General features: G+C 45.2%; 1 protein-coding gene across 1 annotated transcript; it reads left to right on the top strand.

Annotated features, from left to right (window-relative positions):
- The first annotated feature begins 17344 nt into the window (after nt 1-17344).
- On the top strand, nt 17345-24214 carry LOC109741347 (scarecrow-like protein 21). Its single transcript, XM_020300421.4, has 3 exons — nt 17345-17508; nt 20738-22503; nt 23739-24214. Exon 2 carries the CDS (start codon nt 20863-20865, stop codon nt 22471-22473), a length of 1611 nt encoding a protein of 536 aa, XP_020156010.1. The 5' UTR covers nt 17345-17508; nt 20738-20862; the 3' UTR covers nt 22474-22503; nt 23739-24214.
- Nucleotides 24215-25026: the final 812 nt, after the last annotated feature.

Genomic DNA, 25026 nt, shown 5'->3' with positions numbered 1-25026 from the left:
AATACCAGGCAAGTTCACTTTGACCATGTTTTTCATACCTATGTTTTATTGCATTTAGTGTCATCTTTGCAACAATCCCTCCAGTAGTGATATTGAATTCTTGTAGTTGAGTAGTATGCATGAGGTAGGAACCCATCACCCTGTTACCAAGCCCGGGATGTTATTTATTTTAATGCTACGCTATAGTAGACGGGGTTTGGTATGAGTGCACGAGAGTGGTGTGAAGAAGGAGGACTCTACGTCAATGGCGACAACTTCATGATGGCATCGGCAAGGACTGCATCTTCAGGACTCCAAGACCTTAAGATTTTGAGACTCGAGACAAGAATTCAATACACACTACTGGGTGAAGGACGGTTGACGGGCACCCTGGAGAAACCAGTGGATGGCCGGGATGCATGGAGAAGCGCCATGACATCTTGCGGAAAGCTTCACCCAGACTCAAAGAGACGGAAGAATACTTCATGCCCGGAAGCTTACCTGTGCAACCGCAAGTCACTATGGGCTCTGGCTTGGTTGACCTTAATGGTGACTTTGGCTGGGACGGTGCTAGCAGATGTAGAACTACGGTACGGTTGGATGAGCACCGGACAGTGGTCAGGGGAACTCTTCGGAAGACCATGTTTCGATCATCCTGTTCTCAAACATCATGAAGTACGAGGACGAAAAGGGAGGGATCGAATCTTGCGGGTAAAGTGTACAAACCTCTGCAGAGGGTTAAAACCTAATCGATTAGCCGTGTCCCCGGTTATGGACAATTTGAGCCTCTGGACTTGGATCTATCTCGGAACTCTCAACACCGGACTGATAACATAATTGTGGGCAAGTTATGATGATTTTGGGCTATGGGACATCGGTTGGCGGAACCATGTCATGATAGAAAACTCCGTAGTACAGACTCCTGATGTTCCTTTGTTATAGGAAAATAAAATCAGCTTTTACGCAAACAAAACTCAGATACAGAGCCACAAAGCCATATTGCATATAGTATAGTTTATCATCTATTTTTCTTGCAGTGATCTTGCCGGTACATTCAATGTACTGACCTACACGGCTGCAACGTCTCATGTTGCAGATATGTTCCTTCCGACGAGTAAGAGTACGGTACAGGGTTACGGTATACACTCAACCTGCCGATGGCGTTGATGGGACTCCACACCCGATTGTTTGTTTCCGCTGAGACTTATGAGGTATATACCAGTTTTACGTTATTTATACATGTGATTGCACTTTGATATATACATTGATGTACTGTGTGTGCCAGCATACCGATCCAGGGATGGCACAGATACACAGAGGCTTGACCGTCTGAGGTCGGGTCGCTACATTACCAGCATGTCATACTTTGATTCAGCAGTATTGTTGGATGAAGCGGCTCAGAAGACTTATGGTTGTCTCATTATTGCATAAGATGCAAGCGCCAAATAATTGCTTTACTTTATCGCTATGCGATAGCAATAGTTGCAAGAGCAATAGTTGGCGAGACGAACATGTGATGACACGTTGATAGAGATCAAGATGATGGAGATCATGGTGTCATGCCGGTGACGATAGAGATCATGACGGTACTTTGGAGATGGAGATCAAAGGCGCAAGATGATCATGGCCATATCATGACACATATTTTGATTGCATGTGATGTTTATCCTTTATGCATCTTATTTTGCTTAGTTCAACGGTAGCATTATAAGATGGTCTCTCACTAAATTTCAAGGTATAAGTATTCTCCCTGAGTATGCACCGTTGTGGCAGTTCGTCGTGCCGAGACACCACGTGATGATCGGGTGTGATAAGCTCTACGTTCACATACAACGGGTGCAAGCCAGTTTTGCACACACGGAATACTCGGGTTAAACTTGACGAGCCTAGCATATGCAGATATGGCCTCAGAACACTGTAGACCGAAAGGTCGAGCGTGAATCATATAGTAGATATGATTAACATAGTGATGTTCACCATTGAAAACTACTCCATCTCACGTGATGATCGAACATGGTTTAGTTGATTTGGATCACGTGATCATTTAGATGACTAGAGGGATGTCTATCTAAGTGGGAGTTCTTAAGTAATATGATTAATTGAACTTTAATTTATCATGAACTTAGTCCTGATAGTATTTGCATAACTATGTTGTAGATCAATAGCTTGCGATGTAGCTCTCCGTTTATTTTTGATATGTTCCTAGAGAAAAACTATGTTGAAAGATGATGGTAGCAATGATGCAGACTAGGTCCGTGATCTGAGGATTATCCTCATTGCTGCACAGAAGAATTATGTCCTTGATGCACCGCTAGGTGACAGACCTATTGCAGGAGCCGATGCGGACGTTATGAACGTTTCACAAGCTCGGTATGATGACTACTTGATAGTTTTGTGCACCATACTTTATGGCTTAGAACCGGGACTTCAAAAATGTTTTGAACGCCACAGAGCATATAAGATGTTCCAAGAGTTGAAATTGGTATCTCATACTCATGCCTGTGTCAAGAGGTATGAGACCTCTGACAATACTTTGCCTACAAGATGGAGGAGAATAGCTCAACGAGTGAGCATGTGCTCAGAATGTCTGAGTACTACAATCACTTGAATCAAGTGGGAGTTAATCTTCCCGATAAGATAGTGATTGACAGAGTTCTCTAGTCACTATCACCAAGTTACTAGAACTTTGTCATGAACTATAATATGCAAGGGATAACGGAAATGATTCCCAAAGCTCTTCGCGGTGCTGAAATCGGCGAAGGTAGAAATCAAGAAAAAGAATCAAGTGTTGATGGTTGACAAGACCACTAGTTTCAAGTAAAAGGGAAAGGGAAAGAAAGGGAACTTCAAGAAGAATGGCAAGCAAGTTGCCACTCCCATGAAGAAGCCCAAAGCTAGACCCAAGCCTGAAACTGTCTGCTTCTACTGCAAAGGAAATGGTCACTGGAAGTGGAACTGCCCTAAATACTTGGCGGATAAGAAGGATGGCAAAGTGAACAGAAGTATATATGATATACATGTTATTGATGTGTACTTTACTAGTGTTCATAGTAGCCCCTGGGTATTTGATACTGGTTCAGTTGCTATGATTAGTAACTCGAAACAGGAGTTACAAAATGAACAAAGACTAGTTGAGGGCAAGGTGATGATGTGTGTTGGAAATGATTCCAAGATTGATAAGATCACCATCGCACACTCCCTTTACCTTCGGGATTAGTGTTGAACCTAAAATAAATGTTATTTGGTGTTTGCGTTGAGCATAATATGATTGGATCATGTTTATTGCAATATGGTTATTCATTTAAGTCAAAGAATAATTGTTATTATGTTTACATGAATAAAACCTTTTGTGGTCATACACCCAAGGTGAATGGTTTATTGAATCTCGATCGTAGTAATACACATATTCATAATATTGATGCCAAAAGATGCAAAGTTGATAATGATAGTGCAACATATTTGTGGCACTGCCGTTTAGGTCATATTGGTGTAAAGCGCATGAAGAAACTCCAGGCTGATGGGCTTTTGGAATCACTAGCAAAAATGCCCGTGCGTTGCAACGGGAGAAACAAATCCTTGCATGCCCATTTGTCTCCGAACATGAAACTGGTAGGACAGAGTAGTCGGTAATGTGGTCATAAGAAAGAGTAGACTTGTGGACAGATAGGAGGAGGCAGTGGTGGTGGTAAGATCAAAGATATGTGTTAGAATAATGGGGTAAAACATCCTCATTACCTTGCTCCCCCTCTCCCATTCTTCTTCCTCTCACAACCTTTCTTCCTCCTCTTCCTCTTGGGCCATGCAAAGGTCCCAGACCCTCCCACCTTCGCCTCCACCTCCGCCACTTGCATCTCCTCCACATCTGATCCTGCTCTCGAGCCTCCATCTCCACATCTACTTGTTTCTTCGGTCCTCCTTGATCTACAATAGCTGGGCCGACATCCTTGCCACCCAAGACCCCTTGGTCCTTCCATTCCTTCACATCCCTTAATCCGTCATTATCGCCCCAAAGTTTTGATCAATAAAAATATTGACAATCATAATGAATTACTAACATGCGAGCAACATCCTACCTCAGTGTGTCAATGCGGAAGCGACATTTATGTATGGTCAACTTTGTCGTATGATAAGGACCTGATGACCAACCGGGTGAGCCAGAAGAAATAGGCCTATTTAGGGCTAAGAAGAAATAGGTAAGCAGGTAGCAAAAGACCGATCCCTCCGTTGGACTCCTTAAACAAACCGGGCGAGTCGGGGGAAATTTATTAGAAATTTTGTTCACCATACAATAAATTCACTTTTCTAAAAATTGTTCATAGTTGAAGAAAAACTATTCGGGAATCAAAATTTGATCACAATTTTTTTGTTCATGTTTTCAAAATTTTGTTCAGTTTTTCAAAAAGAATTCACATTTTAGAAAATTATTCATTTTTAAAATTTATTAACTTTTTCGAATATGGTTCATCTTTAAAAAATCGTGTTTTCAATTTTCATCACTTAAAAAAAACTCTTGTCGTTTATTATTATTTTTTGAATTAAAAAACTTGTTCACTATTTCAAACATTCTTCGCATTTTTTAAGAAAAAAATGTTTACATTTTTAGAAAAAATGTTACAACAAGTGATTGAATTTTTTGATTTTTTAAAATCTGCCGCTGCATATAGTTCATAAATGTTCGCGCTGCATATTAATCACTCACAGGCGGCAGCTGAAGTGGTAAGGGACAATATGTCTCCTTCGAGGGATTGCTAGTTTGAATCCATTGAGAGCACATTTTTTGCGGGATTTTCGGCTCGTATGGTGCCACTAAATGGGCCAGCCTTTTAATATCACGCCCTGCGCTCTGGCTTTTGGCAGGCCATAAGATATTTTCGTTGTGGGCCAGAAGCTGACTCGACCCCAGGCGAGCGACGGACGAACAGATCGAGGGGAGCGGACGACGTACGAAGCTTTTTTCCCCACATCAAAAAAGTAAAAACGTACGGAGCTTTTTTTGACGAAAAAGGTGGAGAAACAATCCTTCTTTTAATATTAGGTAGAGACTTGATTATGATTCCCTTGATGCTTGCGAACCATGCCTCATGGGCAAGATGACTAAGACTCCGTTCTCCGGAACAATGGAGCGAGAAACTGACTTATTGGAAATAATACATACTGATGTATGCGGTCCGATGAGTGTTGATGCTCGCGGCGGGTATCGTTATTTTCTGACCTTCACAGATGATTTGAGAAGATATGGGTATATCTACTTGATGAAACATAAGTCTGAAACATTTGAAAAGTTCAAAGAATTTCAGTGTGAAGTGGAAAATCATCGTAACAAGAAAATAAAGTTTCTATGATCTGATCGTGGAGATGAATATTTGAGCTATGAGTTTGGTCTTCATTTAAAACAATGCGGAATAGTTTCACAACTCGCGCCACCTGGAACACCACAGCATAATGGTGTGTCTGAACGTCATAACCGTACTTTATTAGATATGGTGCGATCTATGATGTCTCTTACCGATTTATCACTATGGTTTTGGGGTTATGCATTAGAGACAGCTGCATTCACGTTAAATAGGGCACCATCTAAATCCATTGAGACGACACCATATGAACTGTGGTTCGGCAAGAAACCCAAATTGTCGTTTCTTAAAGTTTGGGGTTGCGGTGCTTATGTGAAAAAGTTTCAACCTGATAAGCTCGAACCCAAATCGGAGAAGTGCGTCTTCATAGGATACCCAAAAGAAAATGTTGGGTACACCTTCTATCACAGATCTGAAGGCAAGATCTTTGTTGCTAAGAATTGATTCTTTTTGGAGAAGAAGTTTCTCTCGAAAGAAGTGAGTGGAAGGAAAGTAGAACTTGATGAGGTAATTGTACCTTCTCCCAAATTGGAAAGTAGTTCATCACAGAAATCAGTTCCAGTGATGCCTACACCAATTAGTGAGGAAGTTAATGATGATGATCATGAAACTTTAGATCAATTTACTACCGAACCTCATAGGTCAACCAAAGTACGTTCCACACCAGAGTGGTACGGTAATATGGTTCTGGAAGTCATGTTACTAGACCATGACGAACCTACGAACTATGAGGAAGCGATGATGAGCCCAGGTTCCACAAAATGGTTTAAGGCCATGAAATCTGAGATAGGATCCATGCATGAAAACAAAGTATGGACTTTGGTGGAATTGCCCGATTATCAGCAAGCCATTGAGAATAAATGGATCTTCAAGAGGAAGACACACGCTGATGGTAGTGTTACTATCTACAAAGCTCGACTTTTCGCGAAAGGTTTTCGACAAGTTCAAGGTGTTGACTACGATGAGTTCTTCTCACTCGTAGCGATGCTTAAGTCTGTCCGAATCATGTTAGCAATTGCCGCATTTTATGAAATCTGGCAAATGGATAAACAAAACTGCATTCCTTAATGGATTTATTAAAGAAGAGTTGCATATGATGCAACCAGAAGGTTTTGTCAATCCTAAAGGTGCTAACAAAATGTGCAAGCTCCAGCGATCCATCTATGGACTGGTACAAGCATCTCGGAGTTGGAATATACGCTTTGATGAGTTGATCAAAGCATATAGTTTTATACAGACTTGCAGTGAAGCCTGTATTTACAAAAAAGTGAGTGGGATCGCTACAGATTTTCTGATAAGTATATGTGTATGACATATTGTTGATCGGAAATGATATCGAATTTTTCTGGAAAGCATAAAGGAGTTTTGAAAGGAGTTTTTCAAAGAAAGACCTCGGTGAAGCTGCTTACATATTGAGCATCAAGATCTATAGAGATAGATCAAGAAACTTGTTTTTTCAATGAGTACATACCTTGACAAGTTTATGAAGTAGTTCAAAATGGAACAGTCAAAGAAGGAGTTCTTGCCTGTGTTGCAAGGTGTGAAGTTGAGTAAGACTCAAAGCCCGACCACGGTAGACGATAGAGAAATGAAAGTCATTCCCTATGCCTCAGCCATAGGTTCTATAAAGTATGCCATGCTATGTACCAGACCTATTGTATACCCTGCTCTAAGTTTGGCAAGGGAGTACAATAGTGATCTAGGAGTAGATCACTAGACATTGGTCAAAATTATCCTTAGAGGACTAAGGAAATATTTCTTGGTTATGGAGGTGATAAAGAGTTCGTCGTAAAGAGTTACGTCAATGCAAGCTTTGACACCGATCTGGATGACTCTGAGTCACAATCCGGATACATATTGAAAGTGGGAGCAATTAGCTAAAGTAGCTCCGTGCAGAGCATTGTAGACATAGAAAATTGCAAAATACATACGGATCCGAATTTGGCAGACCCGTTGACTAAACTTCTCTCACAAGCAAAACATGATCACACCTTAGTACTCTTTGGATGTCAATCACATAGCGATGTGAACTAGATTACTGACTCTAGTAAACCCTTTGAGTGTTGGTCACATGGCGATGTGAACTATGGGTGTTAATCACATGGTGATGTGAACTATTGATGTTAAATCACATGGCGATGTGAACTAGATTATTGACTCTAGTGCAAGTGGGTGACTGAAGGAAATATGCCCTAGAGGCAATAATAAAGTTGTTATTTTATATTTCCTTATATCATGATAAATGTTTATTATTCATGCTAGAATTGTATTAACCGGAAACTTGATACATGTGTGAATACATAGACAAAACACAGTGTCCCTAGTATGCCTCTACTTGACTAGCTCGTTAATCAAAGATGGTTAAGTTTCCTAACCATAGACATGTGTTGTCATTTGATGAACGGGATCACATCATTAGGAGAATGATGTGATGGACAAGACCCATCCGTTAGCTTAGCACTATGACCGTTTAGTTTATTGCTATTGCTTTCTTCATGACTTATACATGTTCCTATGACTATGAGATTATGCAACTCCCGAATACCGGAGGAACACTTAGTGTGCTATCAAACGTCACAACGTAATCGGGTGATTATAAAGATGCTCTACAGGTGTCTCCAATGGTGTTTGTTGAGTTGGCATAGATCAAGATTAGGATTTGTCACTCCGATTGTCAGAGAGGTATCTCTGGGCCCTGTCAGAAATGCACATCCCTATAAGCCTTGCAAGCAATGTGACTAATAAGTTAGCTACGGGATGATGCATTACGGAACGAGTAAAGAGACTTGCCGGTAACGAGATTGAACTAGGTATTGATATACTGACGATCGAATCTCGGGCAAGTAACATATCGATGACAAAGGGAACAACGTATGTTGTTATGTGGTTTGACCGATAAAGATCTTCGTAGAATATGTGGGAGCCAATATGAACATCCAGGTTCCGCTATTGGTTATTGACCGGAGACGTGTCTCGGTCATGTCTACATAGTTCTCGAACCCGTAGGGTCCGCACGCTTAACGTTCGATGACGATCGGTATTGTGAGTTTATGTGTTTTGATGTACCGAAGGTAGTTCAGAGTCCTGGATATGATCACGGACATGATGAGGAGTATTGAAATGGTCGAGACATAATGATTGATATATTGGATGGCTATATTCAGAAACCATAAGTGTTCCGGGTGATTTCGGAGAAAACCGGAGTGCCGGAGGGTTACCGGAACCCCTCGGGGAACTAGTGGGCAAGATGGGCCTTAGTGGAGAGAGAGAGAGAGAGAGAGAGAGGGGCTGCCAGGGCAGGCCGCGCGCCCCCTCCCCCTTGAGTCTGAATTGGACTAGGAGGGGGTGGCGCCCCCCCTTTCCTTCCCCTCTCCCATTCCTTCCTTTCCCCTCCTAGTAGGACTAGGAAAGGAGGAATCCTACTCCTACTAGGAGGTGGATTCCTCCACTCCTTGGCGCGCCCTAGGGCCGGCCGGCCTCCCCCCTTGCTCCTTTATATACGGGGGCACCCTAGAACACACAACAGACAACTGTCTTAGCCGTGTGCGGTGCCCCCCTCCACCATAATCCACCTCGGTCATATCGTCATAGTGCTTAGGCGAAGCCCTGCGCTGGTAACTTCATCATCACCGTCATCACGCCATCGTGCTAACGAAGCTCTCCCTCGACACTCAGCTGGATCGAGAGTTCGTGGGACGTCACCGAGCTGAACGTGTGCAGATCGCGGAGGTGTCGTACTTTCGGTACTAGGATCGGTCGGATCGTGAAGACATATGACTACATCAACCGCGTTGTCATAACGCTTCCGCTTTCGGTCTACGAGGGTACGTAGACAACACTCTCCCCTCTCGTTGCTATGCAACACCTAGATGGATCTTGCGTGTGCATAGGATTTTTTTTGAAATTACTGCGTTCCCAGCAGTTTTCACCACTAGAGTTGTCAACAAGTAAATCACCATCACCTAGCAAATCATCTTCATCACTATTGAAATCAACATACTCGGTGTGTGATACCTTTGGGCCTTTAGCCATGAAGAATCTTCCAATTCCTTCATTTGGTGAGTCAAATATGTCATAGGAGTTGGTTGACACAAGTGCTAGACCGGCAACACCTTCATCTTGAGTATATTCGGAGTCGGAGTGATAACTTTTTTCGGAGTGATGGTCGAAGTCGGAGCCGGATACCCATTCACCAACATGAGCTTGATGTCTTCGTTTTGTGTAGCTCTTTGATGATTTTTCCTTCCTTTCCGAATCCTTGCTTCTCCGAGAGGTTCTTCGTTCATAACGATCATCTCTACTCCTTCTCTCTCTTGGAGGTGATTCTTCTCTTCTACTTCTCCTTTTGGGTGAATCTTCTCTTCTTTTGTAGGGAGCCGTACACTCACTGGAGTAGTATCCGGGTCTTCCACAATTGTAGCAATTACGGTCACGACTCGAAGATCTTTTGTCATTGTAAGACCTTGACTTGGAACTTCTTTCTTTGCTTCTACTCTTGTAGAACTTGTTGAAGTTCTTCACCATTAGGCTCAATTCTTCATTGAAGGCTTGTTTCTCACTTGATGATGTAGGAGCAACACATGAGGCTTTGTAAGAACCACTTGACTTGTTGTGAAGCTCTTCCTTATCCTTGAGTGACATCTCATGAGCAACAATTCTTCCAATGACTTCCGTTGGCTTGAGATCTTTGTTATTGGGCATCATTTGGATCAATGTGCACACGGTATCATATTTTCCATCCAAGGCTCTTAGGATCTTCTTGACGATGAATCTATTGGTCATCTCTTCACTTCCTAAGCCGGCAATCTCATTTGTGATGAGAGCAAGCCTAGAGTACATTTCGGCGACACCTTCACCATCCTTCATTTTGAATTTGTCAAGTTGACTTTGAAGCACATCCAATTTGGATTCCTTGACGGAGTCGGTACCCTCGTGCATATCAATCAAAGTATCCCAAATTTCCTTTGCATTCTCAAGACAGCTGATTTTGTTGAATTCTTTGGGGCACAATCCGTTGAAGAGGATATCGCAAGCTTGAGCATTGTATTGCAACATCTTCAACTCTTCCGCGGTAGCTTCATGGTTCGGTTCTCTCCCATCAAAGAATTCACCTTGCAAGCCAATACACACAATAGCCTAAACGGCGGGGTTATGTCCAAGAATATGCATTTTCATCTTATGCTTCCAACTAGCAAAATTAGTACCATCAAAGTAAGGACCTCTACGGTGGTAATTTCCCTCGCTAGATGCCATACTCTCCTAGGTTGTGAAACCAAGGCTATGATCACCAAAAGCTATGGAAATCAAGGCAAATGGAGACCAAAGCTCTGATACCACTTGTAGGATCGAAAGTATGTCTAGAGGGGGGTGATTAGACTACTTGACCAAATAAAAATCTAGCATTTTCCCAATTTTAAGTCTTGGCAGATTTTACCAACTTAGCACAAGTCAAGCAATCAACCTACACATGCAAGTCTAAGAGTATAGCAGCGAAATGTAAAACATTACACATGAAGGTAAAGGGAGGAGTTTGGAGGGAGCAAACACAATGTAGACGCAGAGATTTTTTCCCATGGTTCCGATAGGTGGTGCTATTGTACATCCACGTTGATGGAGACTTCAACCCACGAAGGGTAACGGTTGCGCGAGTCCACGGAGGGCTCCACCCACGAAGGGTCCACAAAGAAGCAACCTTGTCTATCCCACCATGGCGATCGCCCACGAAGGACTTGCCTCACTAGGGTAGATCTTCACGAAGTAGGCGATCTCCTTGCCCATACAAACTCCTTGGTTCAACTCCACAATCTTGTCAGAGGCTCTCAAGTGACACCTCCTAATCTAGGAGATACCACTCTCCAAAAGGTAATAGATGGTGTGTTGATGATGAACTCCTTGCTCTTGTGCTTCAAATGATAGTCTCCCCAACACTCAACTCTCTCTCACGGATTTGGATTTGGTGGAAAGATGATTTGAGTGGAAAGCAACTTGGGGAAGGTTAGAGATCAAGATTCTTGTGGTTGGAATGGAATATCTTGGTCTCAACACATGAGTAGGTGGTTCTCTCTTAGAAAATGTATGTTGGAAGTGTAGGCACATTTTGATGGCTCTCTCCACGAATGAAGAGTGGGTGGAGGGGTATATATAGCCTCCACACAAAATCTAACCGTTAGACATAATTTACCAACCTCAGTGAGACCGAATCATGAAACTCGGTCAGACCAATTTAGTTCAAAATGTGAACGTTAGGCTTTTCGGTGGGACCGACATGTCAACTCGGTAGGACCGATTTCATTAGGGTTAGGGCATAACGTAATCTCGGTGAGACCGATCACATAAACTCGGTAGGGCCGATTTCTGTAATAGGCAAACAGAGAGTTGGTCAAGCAAACTTGGTGGGACCGATTCGCTCATTTCGGTGAGACCGAAACGTTATGAATGGGAAACAGAGAGTTTGCCTTGCGAACTCGGTGGGACCGATCGCTCATCTCGGTTAGACCGAAATATTACGAAGGGAAACAGAGAGTTTGCAATCCCATCTCGGTGAGACCGAGATCCCTATCGGTGAGACCGAAGTGACTAGGGTGTCAGGTAGTGGCTATGTCAAATGAACTTGGTGGCGCCGGATAGATCAAATTGGTGGGGCCGAGTTTGACTTTTGGTTTGGGACATATGTGGATATGAGAAAGTGGTTGAGGGATTTTGGAGCATATCACTAAGCATTTTGAGCAAGCAAGCTATTAAGCAACACCTCATCCCCTTTTCATAGTATTGGCTTTTCCTATGGACTCAATGTGATCTTGGATCACTAAAATGAAAATGTAGAGTCTTGAGCTTGAGCCAATATGTGTCCTTAGCATTTTGAGGGGTACACATTCCTAGTCCATGCAATGCCAATCATTGAACTTTCTAAAATAATCATCTTGAAAGAGCATTAGTTCAATGAGCTATATGTTGTTAGGAATTACCAAAACCACCCAAGGATAGTTGCACTTTCACAAGGCAGACCACAAGGGGGTGGCGCCCCCCATGGGGAGTCTGAATTGGACAAGGGGAGGGGGCGCGCCCTCCCTTTCCTTCTCCTCCTCCCTCTCCTTCCCCCTTTCCCCTTCCAGTAAAAGGAAAGGGCGCGGGGGGGGGGGGGGCGAATTGGACTAGGGGTCCAAGTGGGACTCCTCCCACTTGGCGCGCCCTAGGCCGGCCTCCACCCCTCTCCTTCCTTTATATACGGGGGCAGGGGCACCTCTAAGTACATTAATTGTTTCTTAGCCGTGTGTGGTGCCCCCCTCCACCGTTTACTCCTCCGGTCATATTGTCGTAGTGCTTAGGTGAAGCCCTGCGCGGATCACTTCACCATCACCGTCATCACACCGTCGTGTTGACGAAACTCTCCCTTGACACTTTGCTGGATCAAGAGTTCGAGGGACGTCATCGAGTTGAACGTGTGCTGAACTCGGAGGTGCCGTACGTTCGGTACTTGATCGGTTGAATCGCGAAGATGTTCGACTACATCAACCGCGTTAAACTAACGCTTTCGCTTTTGGTGTACGAGGGTACGTGGACACACTCTCCCCCTCTCGCTGCTATGCATCTCCTAGATAGATCTTGCGTGATCGTAGGATTTTTTTTAAATTGTATGCTACGTTCCCCAACAGAACCATCAACGATGCAGTCCTCCCGTATGTGTGTGTTGAAGCAGTTGTTGCAAACCATCACGATAAGGTGTGAGGCTGGGGCGGGCTAGTGGAAACGTGCGAGGTTGCCGCAGCGTCCGGCCCGCAACACCGGGAGCTGCGCGCTGGAGTTACTGGCGCACCGCCTTCCTCGGAGTCAGAGGTCGGCGTTGAAGGCGTTGTGTTGCCCGATGCATCCGGCTAGCCGCCGTCCTTGCGACCAATCTTGTCGTGTAGGCGTTTGAACATCGCCTGTTGGTGTGGGGCTCTGGCGTCCTGGGGCCCAAGAAGGCGTCCTAGGCCGGAGGTGGGCGGTGAAGATGGCGCTCTTGTTGATGAATATGCCAATGCAATCTGGCGAATCGGCAGGAGGCACATACGGAGGTTGCCGTGGTTGTTGATGACGAAGGGCACGACGTCGATGTATATCGTGAGGGGTAGGTTGGGCTGGTGGATGAATGTTAACCCCGCCTGCCCCGTCGACGATGAAGGTGGCGAAGCCAAAAGTAAGGCTCTCCCTCGGCGGGAGGCCGCCAGAGGCTGAGGAAGATCCGATCTGAGATCGGTCTCCAGCCGATGCGACCCGTGCCTGGTGCACCAATTGATAGTGCAGAAAACCATCATGTCCCTCAGTATGGTGCTTTGTGTAGCTGGAAGTCACAGATTGGAGGTCTTACGGGGAATTTATTCAAGTTTGGCCCTCCGGAGAGAAATACCTTACATCCTGCTTGTTGTTGTTATTGATGCTGGGGATACCTCGTGCGAGGGGTTACAAGGGTGTTGGTGGATATTTCTACCGCAAGTTATTCTGCGGAGAGTAGTGCCTCTTTCTGAGAGACCTCTAGCCCCCCTTTATATACACGACGGAGGCTAGGGTTTTACAAGGGGAGATGCGATCTAGGTGGCCACCGCCACCAGCTTAGGGATCAAGATGGTCCAAGGATGTCACTCCATCGTATTGTTGGATAAGTGATGGGCTTCTTGGGCTTACTGGCAAGCCTGCTGCCGGGCTCCCCGATGATGAGCCACCCTCCGTGTATTACACCGTCATCTCCTCCCGCTGTTACTACGAGTTGGTAATGATAAGATCAAACCTTGTATGCAACTTCATAGTGATCCTGAGCGTGTATGTAGTACAGATTTTTTTGTTACTGCTACGTTACCCTACACGGGCAAGCACCGTCATGATGGCAACCAAAACATCGCCCTTCCCGTTGGGGAAGACGAGGGCCTTTTCCTCCGGCGTGAAGAACTTCAAGAGACCGCTGGCATGGTTGATGAGCGAAGCGAAGCAAATGAAATGTCCGCTGAGCATCAGCGGACTCAGCGGACCTTTTATTCGATATGTGGAATAAAACGGGCGAAAGCCTATGCCAAGAGAGACAGCGCTGGCAAAGAAATGACGTGCGCCTCCATTCAACAGCATGCATATTGTCACCGAAAAAAGCACACAGTCCACAGTCAATGCTTTACTTCTCCAGGTTGATAAGCAGAGTACCATACGAGTAGCGGATTAACGAAACCCCAGTTCTCTCGCCCCGAAACAAAAATAAACAGAAGCGAGAAGCAGTGGCACTTTTGATGAATACGCATTGTTGCATATCATTTCATTGATAGGGGGGTAGTACAGGGTGCAACTCTAGGGATCGTGCGCCGAAGGCGACCCGGAGAGTGCAACATGAGCAGAGGGGAGGGTGCTCAGCCTCGCTACAATAGATCTTAGGTTACAGGAATGATGGATGCTAACTTAGTTGCTCCAGCACGTGCCAACAGGCGGGCCTCGTCTTTGATTGTGCGAGCAAGATCATCATTTGAGGGCCGGGCATTATCGAAGACAGCGGCGTTTCGGTGCTTCCAAATGGACCAGGCAGTGAGCGCGATGAGCGAGTTGATCCCTTTGCGAGATGAAGCTGGGGCAGTGTTGTTAGTCTTGCACCACCAGTCGAAGAAGGCGTCGGTGGAGCACGGCGTAGGGAATGGTAGGCGGCACCACGAGAGGATTTCGTGCCAAGTAATCCTGGAGAAGACACACCGGGCAAGTAGGTGGTCCAGGGACTCGAGCTCTTGGCCGCAGAGCTTGCGGAGGGGGTCGTGAGGCAATCCATGGCGAGCGCGGCACTCAGTCGTCCAGCAGCGATCCATCGAGGCGAGCCAGAGAAAGAACTTGGCGCTGTCAGGCGCCCACAATCGCCAGATGAGACGTCAGAATGGGCTGGCGGTCGATCCATGGAACAAGGCTTTGTACGCAGAGCTTGCCGTGTAGATCCCATTGTCGGTCCATTTCCAAGAGATTCTGTCCGTTTCGGCCGAAGGTTGAATGCTTTGGATCCGTCGCCACAACTCGACGTACTCGATCGCTGCAGCGGCGCCCATGGCACCATGGATGTCCCCAATCCAGAGCGAGTTTTGTAGGGCCTCAGAGACGAGGCGTTGGCGCCGCCGCCGGCGCGGCACGAGTGCTACGAGAGCGGGGACAATCTCGGCGGCCGAAGACCCATTGATCCAGTGGTCGATCCAGAAGCGGCAGGTCCGTCCATCCCCGATGGTCCAGGTGGTGGACGCGCGAAAGAAGTGGCTTGTTTCCTCATCGCGCGGGAGCGGAAGGTGGCTCCATGGGCGGTCCGGATCAGTGGCTTGCAACCATAACCAGCGGGCGCATAGGGCGATGCCCGTACGGTGGAGGTCGCGCACCGCGAGGCCGCCATGCTCGAGCGGGCGGGAGAGTTTGGGCCAGCTCACGAAGCAACAGCCGTGCCTGGCGTCTTTGCGCCCATGCCAGAGGAAGTCCCGCACCAGCGTGGTGATCTTCTTGAGGATTGTGGGGTTCAGAGCCATGGCGAGTAGGATGTGGATTGGCATGGCGGTGAGCACGTGCCGCACCAGGGCGAGGCGCTCAGCGCGGGAAAGGAGCGAGGCCTTCCAAGTGGCGAGTTTCTTGTGCAGCTTGTCCACCAGGGGGAGGAGCGCGGAGGCATGGCACTTGCGAATGGTGAGTGGCAGGCCGAGGTAGGGGATGGGTAGCTCCTTGACAGCGCATGATAGCCCCGAGGCGATCGCGGTGATTTCCTCGCTAGAGCACCGGATTGGCAATGCCGAGCACTTGGCGAAATTAGTGCGCAGGCCAGACGCGTCACCGAACAGTTGAAGCAGGGGCACTCAAATAGTCTCTTGTCAGGGCGATCAAGTAGCAGGTAACCGCAAGGATTAAGATGTGAGAAGTTCTCCGGTACACATCCACCTCTTCCTCTAAAAATATTAGGGTTCCTCCGCCTCCCATCGACGCCGTCGCTGGTCCGCCTTGTCACTGGTGGCCTTAGGGCCATGGGGCACGGTGGATCCCGACCCTTGCAGGTGGGGGGAGGGGGCTCCATTTTTAGGTGTGTTTTCGATTTTTGTTAGGGTTTGTGTACTGCTCAGGAAGGTGAGACGGTGGTGGCTCTCTGATGATGGAATAAGGTTCTTCCCGCCTAGCCCCGGTTTCGGTGGTGCATCTAGCAATGTCGGTGGGCGTGTGGAGGTGTGTCTCCGGCGGATCTGCCTTTGATGGATTTGCTCGGATCTATTCGTCGTTCGTCTACATTCGTGTGATCCTTCTAATCTATGCTACTACCTATAAGTCTTTTTTAATATTTCTACATGGACTACGTACAGATGTATATAAACGTATTTTAGAGTGTAGATTCATTCATTTTGCTCTGTATGTAGTTCATATTAAAATCTCTAAAAAAACTTGTATTTAGCAACGGAGGAAGTACTCTTTATTCGCATCAGTTGTTGTTCTGGTGCGCTGGTCCTATAAGGTTTTATCACGACGACTTTCCAACTGTCAACTACAAGTTGTGCCCGGCTCCGGTGAGGAAGCGTGATGACGGCGACGCGTCTTTGACTCGCCGTCGCTAGGTGGTCTATGAATCTGGATGTAATTTTTATTATTTCTAGAGTGTTTGCTGTACTGCCGTAATTGAAAATGAATATATCGAATGTTTTAAAAAGAAAGTTCTCTCTGCCCGCACACGTCCGTAATGACGACCGAGCTGGACGTCCTTAATGACGACCGAGTTGGACTGTCCTAGATGCCCGCATCGCGTGAAGCAAAACCAATCAAGGCAATCATCATCATTAGTGGTTGCGTGGTGCGCGCCTGCTGACTGAACCGTGATGCTTCGTTTATCTCATGCTTATTCGCGGTTCCTGCCCTCTTCAGTGGCACTAAACTACTAATCCAACCGCAGCGCCGTCCGATGGGCATCGCACGTCCGGCCTTCGCCCGGGGCGGGCCCACCCCTAACCGCGTCCGCGGAGCAGCCCCCGCTTCCCAACCGCACATGCCGCTTTCCCTCCGTCCCCGCCCCCGCCCCCACTTTCTTTATTGACCCTCTCGCTCCCCGGCGCGTCTCGTCTTGTCGAGTCGTCGGGTTGGTAGGTGCTCAGCCTTGTTTCCTCCCCTCTTCCCCGCCTTTTCCTCCGCCGGGGCCGGGAAGCTCCGACGAATCGCGCCGCTCGCCAAGGTATACCCCGCCGCCCCTCCATGCCGTTTCCTGATTCTGCAGTGTGGCACCACTCGTAGATTTGTTGAGCTAGGTTCGGTTGATTTCGCGCCGTTCTCGCCGCCGTCCCGTACGTTTCTTCTTCTACTCGTCTTCCTCCTCGCTCGCCTACCCTCGAATCCGACCAAGGAGGTTTGGGGGTGGGGGGGTGTGGGGGGGGGGGGGGGGGGGCTCAATAGTACCATCCCCTCCTCGCCTTGGTCCTAGAGCTGCCTCCCTTCCGGCGTCACCGCCGACGCTTTACCAGTTTACCCCCCAACCCCTCCGCCCCTCACCGTCACATACTCACATCACAGGCGTGTCGTCGCAGCCGCCGTTCGCCTTCTGCATCGTCGCGGCCCCGCTGCCTCCCGTCCGCGGTTTCGGCCCTTGGTTTCCCAAGTTGGACCATTTTTGTCACCCACAGAATGTGTGTGGCCCGTACTTCAACCACCCACTGACCCTGTTTATGAGTAACACTGACTGTATGACTATCCCGTTTTATCTTTCAACTATGATTTACAAGCGTCTGCCCTTTTTCTAAATTTCCTGTTATCTTCTCTGCTTAGATATTTTGGACAGCAGATATATTTTTTGGTTGATTGTACGGTAGGGATACACAATTTTTCATTGTGTTCTCTTCCTCTATTTGGGTTAGAACCATATAGTTGTGCGGAGACAATTTGGACATCGGATTCGATTCACAGTTGCTTCTGTCAATGCTCAGATCACATCAGCTGCTGACATTGTTAGTTGCACAAACTCACAACGACGCAGCAAATGACCTGGACTAGTTTCAGCCTTTGCACATCTTCCAGCTCATATCTCTTGGTTCCCATCCTTTTGCTTGCTCAAATACCTCCGTTACCACTCATTGTAGTGCCTTCGGCCCTTGATGAACTCACTCTCAGTAGTCGTTCTTTGCAACAAAGCCCAAGTATCCAACCAATAGCCAATATGATAAGTCAGGGCACTAGCATAACAAACCATCACATTCCTAAAACATGATGTATTCCTAGCCTTCCAGATGGCCTAAATAACAAAGCCAATTTGTACTAACCTTCTGACGGCCTTCGGAAATTGGGCAAGCCAACTTACTCAGCAGTACAGAAGCTGCTGTTTTCAGGGTCACATACAGTGACTTGACCGAGTCCTTTATGTGGTTTAGGGCTCATCACTCAACAGCCCATCTGCACACATGACTTCTGGATTCTGCCATAACACCAAATTCTCTTACCAGCTCTCTTCTGAATCTTACACAAGCCCAAGCGTCTCCTAGTATGCGAGCAACCTTCGCTGCTTATTGACTTGATCGGCCAAAGTTTTAGTATTAATGCACAATCTTGTTGACCTCCCTGTGAAAAATGTGAATTTCCAGGTTTACTGCACACCCGTGTGTGATAACACCTCCCTACAGAGTTATTTCCTCTTAAGGTGCTGTTGCCATAAGCCACACCTGTGTGTGATAACACCTCCCTACAGAGTTATTTCCTCTTAAGGAGCTGTTGCCATAAGCCATTACTGTTTATCAATTTCCAAATCCATTTATCCATCAAGCAAATGTTCATCACACATAGGCGTCCTCATTTTTAAGCAGAATTGAAAGTAGCATGTCGTGTTCTTTCCCATGTCCAAGCAATATCATAAATGCCTAGACCAGGCCAGATATGTCTGTACATGTAAAAATAAAAAAAAGCATATATGTTTTAGGCAATTTCTCACATGCTATATTGATTATGGTGATTGATTCCATGTAGTAATGACATAACATGCAGGAGTTTCCAGTTTGTATCCGGTATAAAAACCTGTTAGGCATGTACCAAGTTTCTGAGGTATGGAAATAAACTAGTTGGCGTTAGCGATGCTACAGTGAACTGTTTTTGGCATATGCTGTTGCTGGGTGTGCCACATTGGGGGTAATTTTAGAACCAGCTATTTCTACTCTTCGTTGATACATCATCTAGTTATGTGACGCGATGATGTGTTCCAGTTCGATGTTGCACCCAACATGGCTCCTATACATGCAGAGAAACGATGATTCTCAAGGAATGTAAAGGGCATGTTCAGTTGGTGTCATATCACCTAGTGGGATTGCAGGCATGCCATAGGTTAACTTTATTTATGTAGCAGGACTATGATTTCCCTTTTACTTGCCATTTGAGCAATAGTTCTTAGCATGGTCTAAAATAGCTCCCATCATATTTAATATGTCCTAATTACTCTTGTAGATAATATATTAATATATCTATTTATTGAATGCATGTGTCTTCACTTCTTTATGGCATGTACAGTGGTTGATAAGATAGTCTTATTTTAAGTCTTGCATGTAATTTAGAGATGACAAAAAAAGACGTCTACAATGGGTCATGTCTTAGCCTTATTTTCAATAACTAGCTATTCCTAAAAACGTGGTGAGACATATTGTGCTAAGAGATCATCTCTTGTCTTCTCTTAAATAAGAGAAGACAAGCCTTTTCTTACGAGTTCTCTCTCCTCCACCTCATCATTTATCCTACGTGGCACTCCTAAGATAGCACCATTGTACATGCCCTTAGTCTTAATGCATTTTTTTCTCTTATATTTTGCTGATTTGAATTTGACATTATTTTCCATGTGCCAGTTACGAGATATACACCCTACGTTTTAATTTCCCGCCCTCAGTTCGATATGCTTTCTCTAGAAGTACATGGGGGGAATGCATAAAACTAAAAGTACAAGTATAGTGTTTACATGTACACACATGTGGATTTACATTTATGTATGTATCATCCACAATCATGTTTTTCGTTCCATATAATTTCAGTGTAGATAAACCCTACAATTTGAGAAGTTTGACCTAGTCTTAGTGGATATAACTTTTGCCTTCCTTTAGAAAAAGTGGCGCTTCATGTGATGGAGAACACTTACCTCTAGGTGAACAGATGATTCAGACAGGGGCAGTCCATGCATAAATGCTTTCCAATTGTGCTAGGCGATTTCTGTGTTTTAACATCCCAAATTAAGATCCGTTCGAGTCGGGGGACTTAAGATCCAGCAGAGAGATTTTTCCAGTCCTGGGTTTGCTAGCTTCGCTTACTTGTTTCCAGCATAGAGGAAGAGATTGGTGGCGTTTCAATTCGTTCGGCCGGCTCTCTCAAATGATTGTTAGTTATTTCTTTATGATCTACATTTATATTTCTCTTTTAACTTATCGTATATTTGTCCTATGCAGTTGATGTCATCGTCGCACTGAACATTTATTGATAAAGAAGTCAAAACTAACTGCTGTTAATCTCGGGGAGGTGTATTGTCTTCTAGGATTCCAGCAAATAGATCACATCCACAAGGTTGGAAAATATGTCAGCAAAGGCCTCTAACATGTCATACAGATATCCAGACAATTCTCAAATACCATACTACAGCAGTTCAATGCATGTGGGGGGGAATGGTACTTGCTATGTGCAACAAAATCATGAGGATCATCACTACGTGTCCTCTGATGATGGTTCACAGAACAGCGATCCAAAGTCTCAGGTGATTCACCCACAATACTGCACTCTAGAGTCTTCATCAGCCAATTGTGTTTATGCTGCCCATAGCTCTACATCTCCTCAGTGCAGAAGTGGTAGCCACATTTCTGTGCATGATAGCCACTCAGATCACACATATGATTCTCCTGCAAGTGGCATCACCGAGGTTCCAGGTTTGGGGTTTACAACACTTCAGGAGCTAGCAGATGCACTGTTTGGATCTGATTCAGATGCAGTTAGTTCTGACAGATCCCTAGTAATTGGCGCCGCAATGCACCAAAGTAACTGGAGAGAGCTTCTGGGAATTAGCTCTGGGGACTTGAAGCAGGTAATTGTAGCATGTGGTAAGGCTGTTGATGAGAATAATTGTCATGAGGACTTGCTGATATCAGAGTTACAGAAGATGGTTTCCGTGTCTGGAGAACCAATCCAACGTCTGGGAGCCTATATGTTGGAAGGCCTTGTTGCGAGGCGTTATTCTACTGGACATGCGTTGTATAAATCTCTGAAGTGCAAGGAACCTCAACCTACAAATTCAGAGCTCATGTCCTACATGCATCTTCTCTATGATATCTGTCCATTCTTCAGATTTGGTTACATGTCTGCCAATGGTGCTATAGCCGAGGCTGTTAAGGGTGAGAACTTTATTCACATCATTGATTTCCAGATTGCTCAAGGGAGCCAGTGGGTAACTATGATACAGGCCCTTGCTGCGAGGGCTAGCGGACCACCATACCTAAGAATTACTGGTATAGATGATTCAGATTCGGCTTATGCCCGAGGTGGTGGACTGGATATAGTTGGGCGTAGGTTATGCAACATTGCCCAGTCATGTTGTCTGCCCTTTGAGTTCAATGCCGTAAATGCAGCTAGTCACGAGGTTACACTTGAACATCTCGATATAAGAATGGGAGAGGCTATTGCTGTCAACTTTGCGTATCAGCTGCATCATACTCCTGATGAGAGTGTCTGCATAGAAAACCACCGGGATAGGATATTGAGAATGGTTAAGAGCCTGTCTCCTAGGGTGGTAACTCTTGTAGAGCAGGAGGCTAACACAAACACTGCCCCATTCTTCAGTAGATACATGGAGACCCTTGACTACTACACAGCCATGTTCGAGGCAATAGATGTTGCTTGCCCTAGGGATGACAAGGTGAGGATGAGCACTGAGCAGCACTGTGTTGCAAGAGATATTGTCAATTTAATTGCATGTGAAGGTGCAGAAAGAGTGGAGAGGCACGAACCATTTGGAAAGTGGCGGTCTAGGTTTGCAATGGCTGGCTTTAGACCATACCCCCTAAGTGCATTGGTGAACAATACTATCAGAACACTGTTAAATGATTACAACAGTTACTACAAGCTAGAGGAGAAAGATGGTGTCATTTATCTTGGATGGAAGAACAGAAAGCTGGTTGTATCTTCTGCATGGCGGTGAGATTCCTGAATATGGAAGAAGCTTGTTTAGGTATGTTGTTCATAACCTAGTACCATATGGTAAATTTGTATTATGGTCTATCCAATTACTTAAACCCCATGTTGTGTGGTTTTAGTTGGAGAACACACTTGTTTTTTATTGCCTGTGGCACGTATTCTTGGGTTTTACGACAACCATAGGTTTCAGAAAGCACAACTGTAATTAATCCCCAGCTGAGGTTAATGTGGAGTAAAATTTGAAGTTCTGTGCCAGAATCCATAAAACTTTGGTGTTTTATGAAAATTGCTGAATTAATTTTTGATAGTTTGTACCTCCAAGCTTGTAATCCTGTCGGGTTTTTAGCCGACAGTACAGTCCTGTACATACACCTTGGATAGATTTTCGCCGCGACAGTGGTGGAGGCATATCCGCGTGATCTCTCTGCCTTGGCTAGTTCCCTACTCCCGTGAAGCTTTCTATGCTGGTGCCGGCGAGCCGGGAGCGTCGTGTTCTCGCTGGTCAGGTTTGGGCGACAGATTTGTGTACTCCGGCCAAGGAACCAGTCAATGTTGCCCTAATTATAGTTTCACACTTGGAGTTGCCTCTGGTGTTTGGTAATTCTTTGTGTTGAAGATGGCACCTGGAAGAGTAACCGACTGTGATTGTTGTAGATTTGTGCGATCTCCTTCCCTTGGTTCAACCTGAAATTGAAGATACTCTTAGGTAGTATTAGTACCTCCAAGGCTCCAACCTGAAATACTCCGTCCGTTCCTAAATACAAGTCTTTTTAGACATTTCAATATGGACTACATACGAAACAAAATGAGTGAATCTACACTCTAAAATGCGTCTATATGCATCCGTATGTAGTCTATATTGAAATCTCTAAAAAGACTCGTATTTAGGAACGGAGGGAGTAGATGTCATCTTAGAAGGCTAGCTCTGGCTTACAAATCTTCAGTTTGTTTCTTGTAAGCAACATTTTAATCAAAAACACCTATTGGTTTCTTGCTGTTAGTGGCATTATAGAGACGGATATACTAATTCACATGGCTCAGTATATGTCAACACATGAGGCACATATTCTGTTCTTACCCTATTTTCATGGATCTGAAACAATTAAGTAAACTTGACATGAATTGTGAATTTGTGCATGCTTTGTTGTGCTGCTGTATGATTAAGTCAATGATTCAGTCTTGGTAAAAGTTAAGTTTATTTATAATAACCTTCTCGCATACCTGTCCAATGCATCCAACATCTGATTCTTACAGTTTTCTTGCCTACAGGTTCTTTCATGGCTTTGTGTTCGGCACATAAATCCAAGGGTGGAACCTAATCAGCGAATGTGAGTTCCATAATCCAAAGGACTGTGGCTGCTTGCTTCTTGGCGCCCAGCTGTCAACCCTCCGCTGCGCACACCATTCAGATTTGATGGGTATAACTGAAATACTCGTCGTGGCTTCGGTTGTAATACAGGGACAAACCGTGCTGCTGCTACCGTCTACTGACTATCTCTAGCTGCTGAACCACGTCCTGAATCTTAAAAGGGGATCTTTATGTTCCTTCGTAGTTTCATTTTCTCTCTCTCTCGTCTTTATGCGAAACCTGGAGCTTATGGTAGGCCTTGGTAGCCGGCACACAGTTGTCTGGTAGATTGTGTATGTTCCACAAAAAAAGTAGATTGTGTATGTACCATTTGATGGATGATTTATTGTATGTACTCCCTCCGTTCCTAAATATTTGTCTTTTTAAAGATTTCAAATGAACTATCACATATGAATGTATATAGACATATTTTAGAGTGTAGATTCACTTATTTTGCTCCCAATGTAGTCACTTGTTGAAATCTCTAAAAAGACAAATATTTAAGAACGGAGGGAGTATATGTTACACGAACTGAACTTCTAGTAATATATTTCTCGTTTGTTTGTTGCTACGCTTCACATTTCTTTAAACATCTTTTTTTTTTGCTGTGCCGTGCCAGCAGATTATAGATAGACGGATTTTTGCACACTAGACACTAAGTTCTGATGAAAGGCCCCTGGGTCGTGTGGAATGCACCGAAGTGAAGAGGTGTCACTGGGTTGTGTGTGGCTCTCGCATGGAGGTGTTTGACGGCAAGTGCTCGATTTACTCTATTGCGTCGGCCGTCCATCAGCGTGGATGCATGCTTGGCGTCCAATCTAGTAGCGTGCATGCATGTTTCCTATCCAGTCTTTGCAAAAAACATGGCTATGTAAAAAGAGCCACACAAAAGGCTATTGAAGTCAATCCCACAACTTCACCACTTGGTTATTCATCTTCTTGCACCATCAACACTCTTTGAGACTTCTTTTCATGAAATTCTTGTTTTGGAAAGATTTGGACTTGTCCTTGCGGATAAGCTTGCCTCCATTATTTTCCCTCTTCTCATATGTGCAATCAAGGATGAAGTGACTTACATTCCCACAATTGTAGCAAGTTCTAACTCTTTGATCATTTTTTGTGTGAAAAGGATCAGATCTAATATAAAAATTCATCGGAAGTACAAATCATCTCAAACATAATAAAAATTATATCGAGATCCATGGAGCA

This window comes from Aegilops tauschii, chromosome 4 (assembly GCF_002575655.3).
Source record: "Aegilops tauschii subsp. strangulata cultivar AL8/78 chromosome 4, Aet v6.0, whole genome shotgun sequence".
NCBI lineage: Eukaryota > Viridiplantae > Streptophyta > Magnoliopsida > Poales > Poaceae > Aegilops > Aegilops tauschii.
This window is presented reverse-complemented; position numbering and strand designations above follow the sequence as displayed.

What these genes read in the sequence shown, in the direction of transcription:
- LOC109741347 (XM_020300421.4), top strand. Translation starts at nt 20,863, where the DNA reads ATGTCAGCAAAGGCCTCTAACATGTCATACAGATATCCAGACAATTCT.